Genomic DNA, 19,163 nt, shown 5'->3' on the forward strand with positions numbered 1-19,163 from the left:
CATGGTGTATTCAATAGTAAGAAAAAGTGAGGTGGAGGAGGACATGCTGTATAAAGTAATGAAATTTTTGGATATGGCATATGCATGGTAAGAATATACCTAAATCCTTGACATAACGTGGCCTTGATAATGCTCCCCCCCCCCAAATACACACTACTCAGACTCCCTCCAGTCACTATCTGGCAGAGTAAAGACAGCATGATTATAGACTCACTGTTCCAGAAGCCTCCTAGAGAGTTACCAATAGGTTTGGTCCGGTGTACTAAGTAGCGGCCGGCCTACAAACACCGTTTTAGAGCTGTACCCTCGAAATGTAAGGAAGTTCGGATCTCGCCATGGTGTTCATCATAACCTGAAAAGACATCAATCATACTGTAAGACTATATGTTGTCTTTTCTATACTCATTGTTCTCCCCATATTCAAATTCTGCATCCCTTTTATCTGAGTGGCACCATGTCTCTGATATACCCCCCCAATTTCAGCATTTGAAGACTTGACCAGCACTTCAAACTCATCCAATTTTTTCAATATTCTCCTATCATTGGTGTACATGCAAGTATATATGTACCTGTTCTTACTGTTAGGTACCGTAACAAAGCTCATATATTTCCTGATTTTAAGATGACCCATAGCAGGCCCTGAAATTCCCAGCACCTTGCTTTCTGGGATGCTGCATATTCCAATAGAAACAGTGCACGATTCACTTTCACCTCTGTTTGCATCCGTTGCTAATCTGTTTGTTTGTTTATCCCCCCCTCCCCAACCCTGTAGTTTTTGTTCCAACTTATGCTGCCTCAGTAGCATCAACAAATATTCTTGCAATCTTTCTAAGTGCATCCCATCCCTGTAGAAAACGTTTCTCCTATTAATAAGCACAGGCCTCACTGAGAATTCTACCACACAAGCCCTGCACAATCTCTCCAGGGCCAAGTTGATTGAAAAGCTCTCATCATAAACTCCCTCCTATCGTGTCTGAGAAGAATTGCAGACAATGTCAAGTTAACTCTAACTTGCAACTTTTTTTCAGCATTACCCTGTACTTAGGTCCTCAGATCTCCCACTTTTAATGTCATTAGTGGGTGCCAGTGTGTACAATAGTATCACCTTTCCTGCCCTTAAAAGATGATATCTGCTCTACAGCATCCTCAACTTTTGCTCCTTGCAGACATACCATGGTCCTCTTCAACCAATTCTTTTTGCCCATATATTTCCTGTTTCCCTGTCAGTGGAATCACCAACAGTATCTACCTCCCGTGCAACCAGTAAATTCTACCTTGGGGGGTTTCCTCGGTGTTGCCCGATGCTCAAGTGTGAGCTCTGGCATTGAGTTGGCTGCTGAGGGCTGGATAGGGGCACCCAGTTTTAATATCATCGAGGGTATTCACCTTATTCTTCAAGCTCTCATAAAGAACCATTGCAAAACTGAGTTTGTGCCTCATTTCTTCAGACTCTCTACCCTGAGCATGCACATATAAAAACTTCCCCCCTTGGTTCTGTCATATTCTGTTTCAGGAAGGTCTGTAAACATTGCACAAATGGCAAATTTCTTCAGGCCATGATTTGTAGGAGAATTGTCCCTTTCTGTTCTCTCCTAGTCACAGAACTCTCATTTCTTTGCTGCTCTTGTCTGCGGCATGATTTCCTTTTAAATTCAGTATAATTAAGAATACTACGTTAAACTAACACTTAAATGCAATAATAGCACAACTCTAATTCACTGGTATGTAACGTCTTGATGTATGAATGTCCCCTCAACGTGGGCACTTGTACGTGGTGAGGGGACCTCCCAGTGATGCTGCTGGTTTTCCAGATTAGCATCACTGGAATCTAATGCCCATACCTTGATTCCAGGGTTACATCATTGGAATCTGGCTTGTGCAGCCATGCGCCGCGACCCATGGAATTCGTAAAGGGGGATCCTGGTGGTTGAGGGGCCCAGCCTTAATACACCACTTTGACCCCTGCTTCGACAAGATGTGTGGTCCCAGACCGGCCCGACTGGGATCAATCGGTGGGTGGTTCTTACTGCTAGGGTCAACTGCATTCCAATAAGTCTCCCTCCCTTTGGTCCTGGGACAGGATCAAGGCTTATTGGAAACGTGGGTATAGTGCTCCTAAGTGAACTTCGCGTCCAATTCGTGTATGCAGTAACTGCTAGTTCATGTGTGAGCGCCCCCTCGTAGGTCTCAGTGGTGGGTGAGGTACTTAGGGCATCGGAAATTTTTATCTTACTCCTGTGAGTAATTTAAATCTTTCTACTTCTGGGACCCCAGCAAGGTCCCTACCTAATCGATCATCAGATGATAATGACACCAATTCTAATTAAAAGAGCCAGAACTGAGGAGAAAACACCATCTGTGACACCTCTTTTCCTCATTTTCCATTCCACAGGAGAGCAGTCAATTGGGAAAATGTCACCTTTCTTTATTCAGAAAGGATTAGAAGGGATGGCAGGTTCACCTAAATCGGTAAAACGGTTGCGTTCTGGAGATATTTTAGTCGAAGCATCAAATACAAAGCATGCTGAAAAAATTTTGAAAGCCACATCTATAGGGAGAATACCCATCATCGTAACCCCTCACAAAACTCTGAATTCGTCACGAGGTGTCATATCAGAGTGGGATCTTCTTCATGTTTCTGAAGAAGAGATCTGCTCTGAATTAAAAGAACAATGAGTGACAGCTGTGAAGCGAATATCCATGTGAAAGGATGGGAAATCTCATACTAACATTTACCACCCCATGGCCTCCAAGTTCCATCAAGGTAGGCTATTTAAACTGCCCAGTGAGGATTTACGTTCCAAACCCACTGAGGTGTTTTAAATGTCAAAAGTACGGCCACTCACGAACAGCTTGTCGTGGTAACCCTGCCTGTGCTCGATGTGGTGCTAAAGATCACAAGAGCAAGGAATGTCTAGCTCCTAAGCCTAATTGTACTAACTGCCAAGGAGAGCACCCTGCATACTCTCGAGCATGCCAGCGGTGGAAGGACGAAAAGGAGATTCAAAAATTAAAAACGGAGCTGATCATCTCCTACCAAGAGGCCAGAAAACGCATCCAACCAATAAATAGCGGGAACCCTTCATACGCCCTGAAAGTTTCTGGTAAAATTACCATTGGAACCCAAACTGATATGACTGTTCCCCCAAGGGACCCTTTTACTCCCATTGCCCGCTGTTTATTGAGTTCACTAAAGCCCACCCAAAAATTACAGTCAGCTGCCACTCCAATATCGGTACCTCCCAGTGCTCCAGCATTAACAACAGCGAACACTAAATTTACATCACAGAAAGTGAACTGCTCACTTCAGGGCATGAAATAATGGATGTCGAGACCAAGGAGGTACATGATGAATCAGTCTTGGAACTCTTTGCGGAGGAAGAAATGGACACAGGACAGCGTTCATACTTCCCCAAGAAAGATAAATCCAAGACTGACAAAATTAAGCCCTCAGCACCTCGGGAGCCGCCTGATGGACCCACCAAGTCCAAATCATGGCTAAATTCCTACAGTGGAATTGTCGTGGATTCCGGCAAAATACTGATGACATCAAGGCACTCCTGCAAAAGCACAAACCAGCTTTCTTTTGCATGCAGGAGAATTATTTAAAGGCAAATGATGACCTCACCATGCATAACATTACCATCATTCGTAAGGATAGAATTGTGGATGGTCCTGCTCATGGAGGAGTCGCAATCCTCGCCGGTAACCAGATCCCGTTTCAGCCTTTGCAGCTTACAACTAGCAATTTGCCTTACAGGGGGGTTCTTATTAACTGTCTGCTCTGTTTATTTGCCACCTGGGATTGACATCCCCCAGAAAGACCTTGATGACCTTATCATGCAATTGCCTTCCCCTTGTTTTATTCTTGGTGATTTCAATGGACATAACACTCGGTGGAGTAGTGCTAACATCAATGGAAGGGGATGAGTCATAGAGCATATGCTCACTGACAATGACCTCTCCCTCCTAAATGTGGGAACAAACACCTTCTTCCACATGCCTACCCATACATTCTCTGCCATTGATCTTTTTATCTGCTCCCCTTCTCTCCTTCCTTCTCTTATCTGGGAGGTGGAAGAAAACCCATATGGAAGCGATCACTTTCCCCGTGATAACCACCCTAACTAATGGTAGAAAAGTGTCTGCCCTTTAGTTTACCGCGGTGGAAGATTGATCAGGCTGACTGGAATGTCTTTCAACATCTGGCAAATCTTGACATCGCTACAATCAGTCAGGAGCCAATCAATGATGCAGTCACGTATGTCACAGAAACGATTGTCCAAGCAGCTGCAATTGCAATCCCAAAATTATCCAGCCGGTTCCCACTATTTCCCAAACTTTGGTGGAATTCAGAATGCATAGCAGCAAAAAAAGCACAAAACAAAGCCTGGGGAATATTCCGCCGATATCCCATGACTGAAAATTTAATATCATTTAAACGTGTACGTGCGAAAGCACGTTATGTACGATGTCAGAGCCAAAGGAAATCTTGGATTCATTTTACATCGTCCATAACTCAGGCTGCTAGTTCAAAAGTAGTCTGGGATAAGATCCGAAAAATGAAGAGAAAATATCTACCTTGCCCTTCAGTGATCCTTGAGCACAATGGATGTCCAATTACAGATCGAACTGCAGTTGTAAATACTCTAGGGGAAACATTTGCAAAAATCTCTGCAATAATGTCTTTTCCCGCAGAGTTTTTGGCCCTGAAAAAGAAAATTGAGAAAAACCCACTAAACTTCTATTCAAAAGGGCTTGAATCGTATAACAAGCCCCTTTTCACAGGAAGAGTTAAAGACGGCACTCTTTCTCACGCATGCAAGTGCTGTGGGGCCCAATGACATCCACTACGATATGTTAAAACACCTCTCACCAATCTAAGGATCACCTTTTAATTTTGTTTAACAGAATTTTCCTTAATAAACAATTTCCGGATTCCTGGTGGAAAGCAATCGTTCTTACCTTCCCAAAACCAGGAAAGGATCCTAGAAATCTAAGTAACTACTGTTCTATTGCTCTGACAAGCTGTTTGTGCAAGATCCTGGAAAGAATGGTTAATTCTCACCTTGTATGGTATTTAGAAACAAATGACCTGCTTTCCAGGACACAGTGCGGTTTCCAAAGAAATAGATCCACTCTGGATCATTTAATCCGATTGGAAATGTCCATTCGTGTGCTTTTATTAAATCCGAGCAATGTAGCAGTTTTCTTTGATATTGAAAAAGCGTACGACACAGCCTGGCAATTTGGAATATTAAAAGACCTCTATAACTTTGATCTTAGAGGTAACCTTCCTCTTTTTATTAAAAACTTTCTTTCGAATCGCCAATTTCAAGTCTGTTTAGGATCCACACTCTCTTGAGTATTTTGTCAGGAGGAGGGAGTCCCACAAGGATCTGTCCTAAGTGTCACGCTTTTTGCAATCAAAATAAACTCTATCACAGAACGACTTCCACACTGTGAAAAATGCCTTATATGTTGACGATTTTACTATATTTTGTCATTCATGCAATAAGAGGGTCATTGAAAGGCAATTGCAGAAAACCATTGATCATCTTACAGCTTGGTCTTTGGCTAATGGGTTCAGATTTTCATCACAGAAGACTGTTTGTGTACACTTCTGTCGCAAACGTAATCTTCATCCTGACCCAGAATTAAGGCTTGGACAAAACAACATCCCAGTTGTAGCAGAATTCAAATTCCTTGGACTTATTTTCGACAAGAAGCTGATATTTTTACAACATATTTGTCAGCTTAGGACAAGATATGTTTAAGGGCTTAACATCCTTCGTGCTCTTTCGTCAACTTCATGGGGCGCAGATCATTCTACCCTTCTTCGTCTTTACCGAGCACATGTCCGTTCCAAACTCGATTACGGGTCTTAGGTTTATGGTTCTGCTAAAGATAGTGTACTTCGGTGGTTAGATCCAATCCACCATCAGGCCATCCGGACAGCCACTGGAGCATTTCGCACATCTCCTATCCAAAGCCTTTACATTGAAGCAAATCAACCATCTCTGTCTCTTCGACGTAAGCAGTTGTCCTTACAGTACGCCTTCAAATTAAAATCCCTGCCTGATCATCCCACGTGGCCATCCGTTTTTGAGCCGTGCTGGGAAAACCTCTACAACATCCGTCGGACTGCCAACAAACCTTTTGGTATTCGGATTCAAGGGCTGTTGAATGAACTAGACTTGACGGTTGACAATGCTGCCCAGTCACCAAGGCAATTCCAAGGCAAGATCTGGGAGAAGGCTACTACACCACCATCTGTCTACCAGCAACTCTTTGCATCACATAGACAGCAGCATTCTGACTTTCTGCCAGTCTATACAGATGGTTCAAAGTTAGAATGTTATGTGGGATCTGCTGTTGTGTTCCCTCACAAAACTTTATCCAATAAGATCCCACAAGAAACTAGCATTTATACCACAGAGTTGCGTGCAATAGAAACAGCCCTAGATCACATTAAAAATAGCAACTACCAAAGGTATATGATTCATTGTGATTCATTGAGCGTGTTACAGGCTCTAGTATCGGTGAGGTTTAACCCTCATTCGATCCTGTCCAGGATCCAGCAGATGCTTTTTTTCTCTCATTGAATTAGAATTTGATATTTGCTTTTGCTGGATCCCAAGCCACATTGGGATCCAGAGCAATGAATTAGCTGATACCGCTGCCAAATCAGCCACTTCCCTGGATAATCATTGCCTGTCAGTCCGCTATACAGAATACAGGCAAATAATACGTTCTAAATTATATTCCCAATGGCGAGATTCTTGGCATGGACAGGCCACAAATAAACTACATCACATTAAGCCTGTAATTACGCAATGGCAGTCTAGTCTACGCAGGGTTCGAAGAGAGGAAGTTGTTCTTGATCGGCTCCGCATAGGTCATAGTCATCTAGCACATTCCTATTTGCTGAGGGTGGATGACCCACCTATGTGCGAGATGTGTAACATTATTTTAACCGTGTGTCATCTTTTCATAGAATGTTCTGTTTTTATAGAAGAACAATGCTTGTGTTTTACAGCTTTTAATAATCTGACTGAACCATTTACGCTCAGTCAGATTTTAGGTGACAGAGACAACATGTCTGTTTTTAACTTTTTACACTCTATTAATTTTTATACAAAGATCTAAGTTTTATACTTCATATATTTTTTCTTTACTTTATACCTTTGTTACATAATAGTTAATTGCTCGACGTGGTAGCCTAGGCTACCAAATTGTTTAGTAGCCTTTTAAATTTGACTTGGCGCATTATCGCCTTAGCTGCCAATGCGCCATTAAAAACCAAATCAATCAATCAAATGTACGAATGTCCTCCTCAACCTCCACTTGCACATGATTATGGTGGACAGATGTTGATGAGCTTTACCCAGCAATCCGAACTATTACACTGCTTGTGCTCGCATAAGAGGAGGGCTGTACAATGCTGTTAAACAGGCTGTATGATGCTGTTAAGCAGCTTACATATAGTAGCACCTGTCAGACTTGAACTCCATATGTTTCTGCCAATCGAAGATGCTTCTTCTATAGTCTTAAAACTGGAATCCCCAAACTAGTAGTATTTAACATAATTTCTATCCCTGAGATATCTTTCCTATCCTAAGCATTGCTTTCACATTGCAATTTCATCTTATACTTTTTTTTTCAGGGGAATGCCTTCTACTCTTTTTCTTACTTCTAGTATGCCTGTGTACCTTCTCCCACTCCTGCTGCTTCACCATTTTCTTTTCCTTTACTGGGCTTAACTGTGTTTTAATTTTTTAAAGAGGACAGCCCATCTCTTTGTGTGCAGGACAGAAGCTGATTAGCAGATTTCCAGGACTTCTGCTGGAGCTCGCTTGCTAAGAGGCCAGTCACACAACATTGCTACATTACACATCATTAAGCATGGAAATGAACACAAGTTTCAGGGGCATCCTTAGGAATAACCATAACATAGCTAAATATACATATATCCATACATATTGCTTTACTACAAATTACATTATTTAAGCAAAAAACCTCAAAATTATTACAAAAAATAGTTCTAATGTGCATGCTCATAAAACTAACAACCAGCATAAGTTATATATCCCAGCTTCTTTTATTTCACAGCAGCAGAGGCAGATAATAAATTGCATTGACAAGTGATACAATTTTTAAACTTTCTATAATTTATTTAGATAATATTTTAGTATGTTGATAGCTTGCCCTAAAATATATTAAGGATGATGTAGAGAGTTATGTGATTGAATTTTTATAAATATCACGGTTGCTTGCCATTAGAACTAATTTCTTTCTGAATCTGTTGCTTGTAGGATATTAGTAATGATTCCTAAGTTTTCTGCTGGGTGTGAGCTATTTCTTTTTAAGGAAAATCTTGTTTTAATTTTTTTAATGTTGTATCAGACCGCTTTTGAGATTTGATTCAGTAGCAGTTGTTTGTAAAGCTACTTCTCTCTTTACATGCACACATGTGCACGCACGTGCGCGCACACACACACACACACACACACACACACACACACACACACACACACACACAATAGTGAGTTTACTGATCAACATGTATATACCAAGTAGATTGATCAACTCTATTTCATTTACTTTGGCAGCAGCTGGACTCAGTGGCATATCCAGGTATCATATTGGCGGTAGGGGGGGACATGACGACCAGGGTTTTGATTTTTTTTTTTTTTTTAGAATGCCTCCAGCATTTATTTCTTTAATTTTGAACTTTTGGTTGGGGTTGGGGGGATATTGCCCTCTCTGCCCACCCCTCAATATGAACCTGGCTGTGCTTTATTAACAGAATTACATGGTATCACTGGCAGTGAACAAAATTTTATGCTGATTTTAATAGAACATGGCTTCTTGATGGTGGTTTTTTTTTTTTTTTTTTTATATCTAACCCTAATTTGTCCTGAATTTTTTGCATTTTAAATTTACATATAATTTACATTTTAATTTTAAAATCATGAGGAAAATAATATATTACCAATCTATATTTATAGCACATGGTTGTTATTCTTACTTTAAAAAAAAAAAAAAGTAACACCGATTATCGATATTTTTATTTTTGTTATTTTATTTAAAATTTGAGTGTATTGCAGTATAATGAAGCATTAATATTGCAAAATGATGATAGAATATACTTGTTTCCTATTTAAAAATTTTTTTTTTTTAGGAGATGCAGTTATTCCTAAGAGGGGCAAAGCTTCTGCTTTAAAGATTTTTCAGAGGTTCCATTTTTCAAGTACTCTGAAAAGAATGTCAGTTTTAGCTGGGTATAGTGCGCATGGTACATCTGATACTATTTATATTGTTACTGTAAAAGGAGCTCCAGAAGTTCTTAAATCAATGGCAAGTAAAACGTTTACATTTGCATTATGCGAGTGTTCTTGTAAATAGTTGGATTGATTTACAAATTGAATTTATACAACTAGAGAAACGGAATGATTGCTAATTGCTGTTTTGTTCATATAATATTTATTATATCTTATTTCCTGTAATAGAGGCTTGCAGCCGAATTTTATTTATTTTTTCCGTGAAGTGATATGGTCTTGTGGGGAGCACACCTCTCCGTAATATTTACAAAAATCTATTGCAGAAAATATTTTTGTTGTTCTTTCAGTTCTACAGAAAGTGGAATTTGGCAGTTGGCAGAGAATTCCTGTACTAAAGATAATACAGGGGTGATTTAAATGAAAATAGAATTATTTTGCCACTAAAAATCCTTCTTTCTCCACTGTTTAGGCACTTACATCTGGCTCCCTTGTTTTTGATGGCACATCATAGATCAACTCTAAGAAGTTCTGTGTAATTTTGTGGTTTGACTGTTTTGTCTCTTCACATGAAATGACATAGCAGAAGTCCCCATGAGTCAAATAATGCATAAGCATTGTCTTCTCAGTACTTGGAATCTTGAATTTATTTGGCTGTAGGGATGATTTATTTTTTCATGGTGTGTCATTTGTTCCTGGTTCAATGTCTGTACCTTGTTTCATCCACATTGAGAGACAAATCCATCCACAATGAGAGACGAATGTCCCTCTTTGATCCCACTTTGTGAATTGGAGATATATTTGCACATCTCTAGGCCATAGGGGCTTTCCCTGAATCTAGGGATACTCTCATCATGTCTTAAGGTTTTCTTGCCTCATTTTTTACCAGCATTAATATAACTGGATAGATCCCATCCAGCTTTTTTACATTTATCTTTTATCTTCAACTATTTGCTGAAGAGGATGTCAGTAGTGATAAATGACTGCATTTATCACGAGATCGTTCAACTCTCCACCAGAATCGAATAACTTCTAGCATCCCCATCCCTGAAATATTCCTCATATGTGAAGGTAGATGCAAAATTTCCATTCTGTTTGTCAGCAACCTGAGCAGGATCGTCAACAGTTAACCTATTAATATCTAATGGACAAGGGTAATTCAACCCCATAGTTCTACTGTTTGCATAATAAAGAAGTATTTGCTACTTATCTTTGTGCTCACCAGAGATTTCTCAGAACATCCCTTAAGTTTCTTAACCTCCTTTCTGACGGTAGACATTTGGATCACCTGATAATTTATGTGTATTCCATGCATGTATCCTAGCATTAGTGTATATGCAATATAGTTGGACCTGTTTTTACTCTTAGTTACCCTAACACAGCCTACATATATGCTTTTTCCACGACAACCCCTGACAGGTTTTATAATCCTTGATACCTTGTTTGTCAATATTTTTATAAATATATCACATGCTATTGTTTATTAAAATTTATAACTGATTTCAGCTGACAAATATGGTAATTGCCCCTTCCCACATAGATAAATGTTTACTTTTTTTGAGATGCCATACCCATGTGCAATTCGTGTTTCATTGATGTTCTCTGTATTGCATCTCTTACTTTGAAAATGAGTGAAACAAGTTTGCTTACAATCCACGAAAATTTTAAATGCATATTATACATTTAAAATTTTGTACATAAATGCCTGTAAACTTATCAGGGAGATAAACATTTGCTCACTAAAGCTGTGATGTTTTTATTTCTATGCTTGTTATAACTGGGCTTGACTACATATCATATATCACTAGCGAGACTTTTGTGGATTTATTGGATGATTGTTTTCTGCAGCAGCAGCACATTCAAGAGACAGGAGATCAGAGAGGGTAATACTCTTGATCTGGTTATCAGCAGCAATCATTCGTGTATTAAGAATTTGCAGATGAAGGGACCACTAGGTGGCAGTGAACACTGAGTGCAGATGTGGGATTTACTTAAAGATATAATTACCATAGGGAGTAAAGGAAAGGGTTTTTGATTCCGTAAAGATGACAACAGTGTTCTCAGACAGTTTTTAAATTCTGTAAAGTAGGACCAACTGATGATGTTACCAACAGCAAATTCTAATTCATTAAAAAGACCTCAGGAGTCAGGACTCAATAATTCATTTTTAATGCCGCTAAACACTGATTCAAGACTGCATATATAACTTTATTTACAATAAAACTAAATAACAATAAAATAGAATATATACAGGGTGTTTCAGTTAAACGTTTCAGAACTTCTAAGAGGGGTAGGGTACATCCTGACAACTCGAAATCATATAGCAATGTGGGGTCGGAAATGCTTTCCTGAAGCGGTATTGTACACAGAAGTCGTCGTGCGACGTCGTGCAGCACAGATTCGATTTTCGGTCAATGTATGGGCCGGTATTATGGGAGATCACCTCATCGGCCCTTACCTGTTACCGTGTCGTCTAACCGGACCTATCTACTTGATCTTTCTGCAGCAAGTATTGCCACAACTTTTGAGAGATGAACAGATTTCTGCATCGACGCAACAGACAATGTGGTTCCAACACGATGGAGCCCCTGCCCATTATAGCGGAGATGTTCGTAACTACCTGGATGTCACATTTGGTCAACAGTGGATCGGACGTGGTGGTCCCGTGCATTGGCCTGCTCGGTCACCCGACCTATCATGTCTTGATTTTTATTTCTGGGGTCATATGAAATCGCTAGTTTATGACACCCCTGTTGACAATGCTGAGGAGCTGGTTGCAAGAATCGCAGTAGCTGCCGAAGAAATTCGAAATTCTCCTGGAGTATTCCAGAATGTTCGGATGTCCATGCGTCGGAGATGTGAGGCGTGCATTGTAGCCCGTGGAAGAAACTTCGAACACTTACTTTAATCCATGTACCTTTTGCTTCTTTTCATGTATTATTAAAACGATTTCTCACTTACGGTCTCTTTTCTTTATGGTGCTTCTGTGTACAACACCGCTTCAGGAAAGCATTTCCGACCCCACATTGCTATATGATTTCGAGTTGTCAGGATGTACCCTACCCCTCTTAGAAGTTCTGAAACGTTTAACTGAAACACCCTGTATGCAGTCTTGAGTCATTGTTAAGGGGTATTAAAAATGAATTAACAAATTCTAAGTGGGAAGCATTCAAGGAATTAATTGTGGAAGCTACTTGAAATATTATTCATCAAAGATTAGGCATAAATGGTTGTCAAATGAATTAATGAGGCTCATGGCAGAGAAGAAAAATGCATGGGATGCATATAAATTATCAGGCGACAGAGAAGCTAGTCTGTAATTAAGTCACAAAGGAGATTAGGCAAGCAAAGGCAGATTATGAGAAATCTTTGGTAAAGGATGCTAAGAAAAACAGCAAGAATTTCTTTACTTATAAACTCTAAAAGGAAGGGGATGAATCAAATTGGTCCAATTGATATCGATGGTTTGACTGTTGATGATACTGCTCAGATAGGAAACAAACTGAATTAGTATTTTGCATCTACATTCACACATGAAAAGTTATTAAAGAAGGAAAATGCCAGAAGTTTATCAAACTGTAACAGGGAGCTTACTGATTTTGTAATAACTGAGAGCAAATTGGAGGAGAAATTGTTGAAGTAAAACTTACTAAAGGCACTTGGGGTGGATGGGATCTATCCACTTATATTAAAGGAGGCAGCAAATGAACTAAGCAAACTCTTAGCCATACGTATGAGAGCATCCTTGGACACAGGGGAAGTCCCCATCAACTAGAGATGTGCAAATCCCCAATTCACAAAGGGGGGGGGGAATTGAAGGGTAACACAAGTAATTACAGACCAGTTAGTTTAACTTCCATTCTGGGTAAAATAATAGTCACTAGTTAAAGATGCATTGCAGGATCATCTAGACAAGACTGCAGCAGTAATTCAGACACAGCATGGGTTTGAAAAGGGGAAGTATTTTCTGATAAATTTGATTGGATACTATGATGTGGTTTCAAAGGAACTGGATGCAAAAAATAATTTTGATATCATATACTTGGATTTCAGGACAGATTTTGACACTGTTGCACATGGAAGACTACTGTACAAATTAGTGCAGAATGGTATTAAGGGTAAGTTACTACAAGAGATAAAAGGGTGGTTGAGTGGGAGAAGACAGAGGGTGGTAATCAATGGATGCTGCTCTTCGTGGACTAATGTTATTAGTGGGGTCCCGCAGGGTTCGGTGTTGGGCCCACTGTTGTTTTGTATATTTATCAATGATATTGATGAAAGTATATCAGGCTTAGTATCTAAGTTTGCAGATGACACAAAGGTTGGCAGGGTTGTTAACAATGGTAATGGCAGTGTGCTGTTGCAACCGAATCTAGAAAATTTGGGCAGAAGGGCTGAGAAGTAGCAACTGAAGTTTAACATTGACATATGCAAAATACTGCATATGGGTAGAAGTAACCTCAGAGAAACATACCAACTGTGTGTTACTAAACTTTGTGTGGTAGAAAATGAAAAAAACCTGGGAGTAATTGGGCAGTCGGATATGAAGTTTTCTGAGCAATGCAGACAAGCTGCCAGAGCAGGCCATGGAGTTTTGTCAATGATATCAGGAATTTTGCTAGCAGGGAAAAGGAGGTGATTATCCCTACTATAAGGCAATGGTCAGGCTCCGCCTTGAGTACTGCGTACTGGAGGCCTCATTTTAGGAAGGATGTAGAGTTGCTAGAAAAGAGTACAGAGAAGGGCAACAAGATTGGCGAGAGGAACTTAAGCCTTTCTTCATAAGTGCACCCCTTTGTTTCTCTCACCAATCTTGTTGCCCTTCTCTGTACTCTTTCTAGCAATGCTTGCTTTCTTGCATCACATGACTCTATTACTATTTTATTATTATTTTTTTTTATGTAAACCCAAAACACGAGAGGTATTAGAACCTTTAGTACTTAGTACCGTGCTTGGATTGGAGGTTGAGAAGACGAAAGAAGATATTTGTTGACATTGGACCTGAACTCCTGTAGACTATAATTTTCAGAAAATATGTACAAACGAAGGTATTTCCAGAAAAAGGCAGTTGAGTGAATAAACAAGGAAGATGAAAACTTGGTTCTGTGAGTTTGAAGTTTGACAGTAAATGGATTTTGGCTGGTGGCGGCACATGTTCGGACTATTTTGAAAGAGAGAGCCGGAATTATAGAAGCCCATTCAGAAGAACAGTGCCTATGGAAATATCTGTAGAAGATGCATGCAGCAGAAACAGTACATCTGTGAGACAGCTAATGGAACGACTCTGTTAGAGATGAATCATTAATTAACCTAACTGCCCTCTTCTGAATGGAATCAAGAAGCCTGAGAGAGGTTTTGGAAGCAACACACCAGATGTGGGAACAATATTCCATGGTAGGACGGATTTGCAATTTGTAAAGAGTGAACAGCTCTTTGGAAGAAAAGTAATGGCGAGAGTGAAAGAGAAAACCAAGTTTATTAGATGCAGAGGAAGCAATATTTGTAGATGTCAGGGTAATCCCCAAAAGAGATATATCATTTTGCTTAGAAATCGGAGTGTCACCAAAGATAAGCATAGGAGCAGAAGAATCCTTTTTGCGAGATATAAGACAAGACTGAGTTTTAGAAGAATTGAAATCAACAAAGTTGTCTTTGCCCCACTGGAGAATTACCCGGAGATTGGCATTTAAGGAATTGGTAGCAGATTTTCGAGAAGTTGAAACTGATTGAGCAGAGCACAGTTTCTCAAAAGAATTGAACCTTGGGGGACACCGGCATTAGTGGAAAAGTTAGAAGACAGAGAGCCATCTACCATCACCCTCAGTGAGCAAACAGAGAGAAAACTGGATAACCAATTACAAAAAACAGTTGGCAAACCATAAAATGGAAGCGTGTTTAGAAGACCTTTATGCCAAACTTGATCGAAAGCCTTTGAGATGTCAAGAGCAACTGCTTGTGTTTCACCGAAACTTTCCATTGAATTAGTCCACAAATGGGTAACATAAGCCAGAATATCACCATTGGATCGACACTGACGGAATCCATACTGGCGATCGTTGATCAGACGGAAGGTTTCTAGGTAGTTTAAGAGTTGGAGGTTAATTGATTTCTCCATTACTTTAGAAAGAGTAGAAGTAATTGCAGTGGGACGATAATTGGATGGGAGGGATTTGTCACCTTTTTAGGAACATGCTGTATATGAGCAAATTTCCAAGCAGAAGGAAAACACCTTTGGAATAAGAAAGTGAAAAAAGGCGACAAAGAATAGGAGTAAATTCAGGAGCACAGGTTTTGAGAGCAAGTGGAGAAATACCATCAGGGCCTGGAGTTTTCTTAGCTTCAAGATTCGTCAAAATCCTTCGGACATTGTTTTGACATTAACCACAGGAGGCATTGAATGGAGCGTGTTGGGAATAGTGGGAGGTGTTTTACCAAGATCATTAATACATGAGTTAGAACGAAAATCAGATGCTAGCGGGTCAACTTTATCCTTGGCTGAAGTGACAACAGAACCATCTGGTTCAGAGAGAGGTGAGAGAAGAGATGGGCAAAATTTGTGGCCAATAGCTTTGGCAAGAGACTAGAATGCTCAGTTACCATTAGGGCAAGAAGCAAGTTTTCTACTCTTAGCCTGTTCAAAATATAGTTTGGACTGATTAATGACTGCTTTACAATTGTTGCGAGCTTTGGTGTAGGCAGAAAGTGAAACTGAAATATTAGAAAAAAGCCAATTATGATATGTAACGTTTTTCTCTTGAACAGCCTTAGCAAATTTATTGGAAAACCAAGATAAAGGACGAGATTTTAAAGTGGAGTATGGGATAAACGATTCCATTCCTGCAAGAATAATTTCACCGACATGATCTTAGCAAACGTTCTTAGCATGATCTTAGCAGACATCAGAAGTTTTGAAACAGTAATCCGACCAAGGAAAAGAAGAAAAGAAATCTCACAGGTTATCCCATTTTGCATTCTTGTAATGCCAAACAATACGAGGTTGGAATAGCCATGAGATAAAGGCTCCATTGGAGAAGAGACAGTCACCAAGTTGTGATCTGAGGTGCCTAAAGGACCTCTCACTTCGACCGTGTACTCAGAAGAGTTGTTTGTGAGAAAAAGATCAAGCGTGTTGGCTGTATGGTTAGGATTGTCCAGTATTCTTGTAGGTAAATGAACAATCTATGCAAGGTCATTAGTAATTGCAAAAGCCTCAACATCTCGACCAGCTGGGTCAGTGTGACTAGAAAACAGAAGCCGTAGGCTGGAGTTGTGAACATTAAAATCACCTCACTGTTAGGAAAGTTGGACTGGAGAAAGGCAAGTTGCAAAGAGAGGAAGTCAAAGAGTTCCAAGTGATTAGTGGAGTTGGGAGAATGGTGAAGGCAACAGATGAATTTGACACAATGAGGTAGAGAGAGATTTTAAGCCTGAGGAGATTTCAAATTACCAAGTCCTCTGACAGGGAATATCCGAACGACATACGCACAAGTAGCACCTTTGAGGTGAAAGGAATCATACAGCGAATAATTTGGGTAACTGAGATGAGCAGTGGTTGAATCAACCGATAACTGAGATTCTGCCAGAAAAAGTACATGGGGTTTGGCAGGTGGCAAGTTGAAATGGACATCGTTGAGATTAGAATTGAGACCACGTGTATTTGTGAAATGAATTAGGAAGTGTTTGGGAGGTTTAGATCTTTTCGCAGATAAGCTTGCTCTATTAGTTTGACAATTCATGGTGTATTCAACAGTAAGAAAAAGTGGGGGGGGACATGCTGTATGAAGTAATGAAATTTTTGCATATGGTGTACACATGGTAAGAATATACCCAGATTCTTGACATAACGTGGCCTAAACTATGCCCCCACCCCCGCATACAAACTACTCGGACTCCCTCCAGTCCCTATCTGACAGAGTAGAGGTAGCAAGATTATACACTAGCTGATCCAGAAGCCTCCTAGAGAGTTACCAATAGGTTTTATCCAGTGTACTAATTAGTGATCGACATGCGAACACCGTTTTCGGGCTGTACCCTCGAAATGTAAGGAAGATTGGATATCGCCACGATGTTCATCATAACCTCAAAAGCCATCAATCATACTGCATGCTGGAAGAGAAAGGGAAGGGTTGACTGTAACTTAGCTCTGGAGACTAAACATGGGTTCCACCTCTTCAAGCCTCCAGTAAGCAAAGTGGTGGTATTTCACCGCTTGATGAAAGTCATCTGCCACCTAGTACTGCCTGGTAACACAGAGGGGCAGCATTCCTCCATGTGGTGTGGGCTCGACACCTGGGTGGTCACCTACCTACCGTGTTTTTCTGCATGGAGTATATACTCAGGATTACTAACAGTCCCGCCATTGTGAAGGTGCAAGCAGAGGATTTGGCTGTCACACACCGTCCGGACTTCGCCAAAATTGGGTCCACTTGACTTGAGTATCACCCGAATATCAGTTCCATCAGCGGTTTAGACTCCCAGGTAAGCAAGTACAGCTTGTCTGGCATATCTGAGAGAATGTCCGTGACAACCTATTACTATGTTTGAATTTTAACTGTGTAGGTGCTGTGCCTATCATGATCACAACGTGTTACCAAATATGTATGCACTTCTTTGTTATTTCTTTATTTTAAATATCTTCCTTAAGGTAATTTTTTTTTTTTCCCCCCATTTTGAATGAGAGCAAGAAAGAAATGTCTCAAATTGTTATTCCAGATTGTGAGAAATAGCTGTTCTTCACAGTACAGTTTTTCCTGACAAACAAATTTTTTATTGCCTTTAATGATTATATGAGTTTTGTAAACATTTGTTATACAAGCCTTAATCTCGATAGAATATGGAATGAATTATATTTTTGGTGGAAGAGGTATAATGGAAACAAAATACAGTAAATATCCGAAAATCCGGACTGCTCGTGGACTGTGTCGATCCGTATTTTCCAATTTTCCGTATTCTTAGGCAGTACTTTTAAAATTCAAATTTAAGATGGAATAAAGAAGAGATGACCAGGTAAATTTTGACAGTTTATTCATTAGCAAATAAAGCATGCTTCATTTATCGAAACAAGCAGTTTTAAAGAAAAATAAGTATACCTGACAAAAGTGTAATCAAAAAAAAAAAAAAAAGAAGTGTGTAATACTTGAAATCGTGTTTATAAATGAACAATGTAAAAGAAAATACAGTAGATAAATGAAAGCAGAAGATACATATTTTATATAAATTAATTATTTGTTTTAGTTTATTAATGAAACATTTTCATCATCATCAGCCATTCTCAATCCACTGCAGGATGAAGTGCTCAAAACAGTTCCTTCTGTTTTGAGCACCGGCCATCCATTTACTACCCAAAAAGTCATGAATTTCATCTATCCATCACCGCCTTTGTCTTCCAGGTTTTCTTCTAGCTCCTCTTGGGTACCATTCTGTTATTTTCTTGGTCCATCTGTCATCATGTCTTCGAGCTATGTGTCCTTCCCAAGACCATTTTAATTCTTTAGTTTTGATAAGAATGTCCTTTACTTGAGTTTGCTGCCCAATATATGTGTTTCTCTTCTTATCTAACAGTCTGATTCCCAATATAATTCGTTCCATTCTTTGCTGTGTAGTTCTCAGCTTCTCTTCCATTCTTTTGGTGAGTGCCCAAGTTTCGCTTCCATAATTCATGGTGGGGAGTATACATTGATTCATTATTTTACGTTTCAGACAAACTGGGATATTGCTGTTCAGTATGTGACTATATTTCCTGAATGCTATCCATCCAAAATTTATTCTTCTCGTGACTTTCAGTTATCATTATTACAACTAATAACTTGTCCCAGATAAGTATATGACTCCACCTTTTCAATTACTGCTCCTTCAATCATTATTTCCCTTTCTGTGGCATAC

At 39.7% G+C, this 19,163-nt stretch overlaps 1 protein-coding gene across 1 annotated transcript in view; it reads left to right on the plus strand.

Annotated features, from left to right (window-relative positions):
• The window catches only part of LOC150087146 (endoplasmic reticulum transmembrane helix translocase), a 760,787-nt gene that overhangs the window by 375,310 nt on the left and 366,314 nt on the right, over positions 1 to 19,163 (plus strand). Inside the window, exon 12 of the mRNA XM_090371851.1 lies at positions 9,185 to 9,360. Coding sequence (XP_090227977.1) covers positions 9,185 to 9,360 — 176 coding nt within the window. The remainder of the gene's footprint in view (positions 1 to 9,184; positions 9,361 to 19,163) is intronic.

The sequence above is a fragment of the Mastigoproctus giganteus genome, chromosome 4, assembly GCF_048544385.1.
Source record: "Mastigoproctus giganteus isolate SK-2022 chromosome 4, ASM4854438v1, whole genome shotgun sequence".
Taxonomy (NCBI): Eukaryota; Metazoa; Arthropoda; class Arachnida; order Uropygi; family Thelyphonidae; genus Mastigoproctus; species Mastigoproctus giganteus.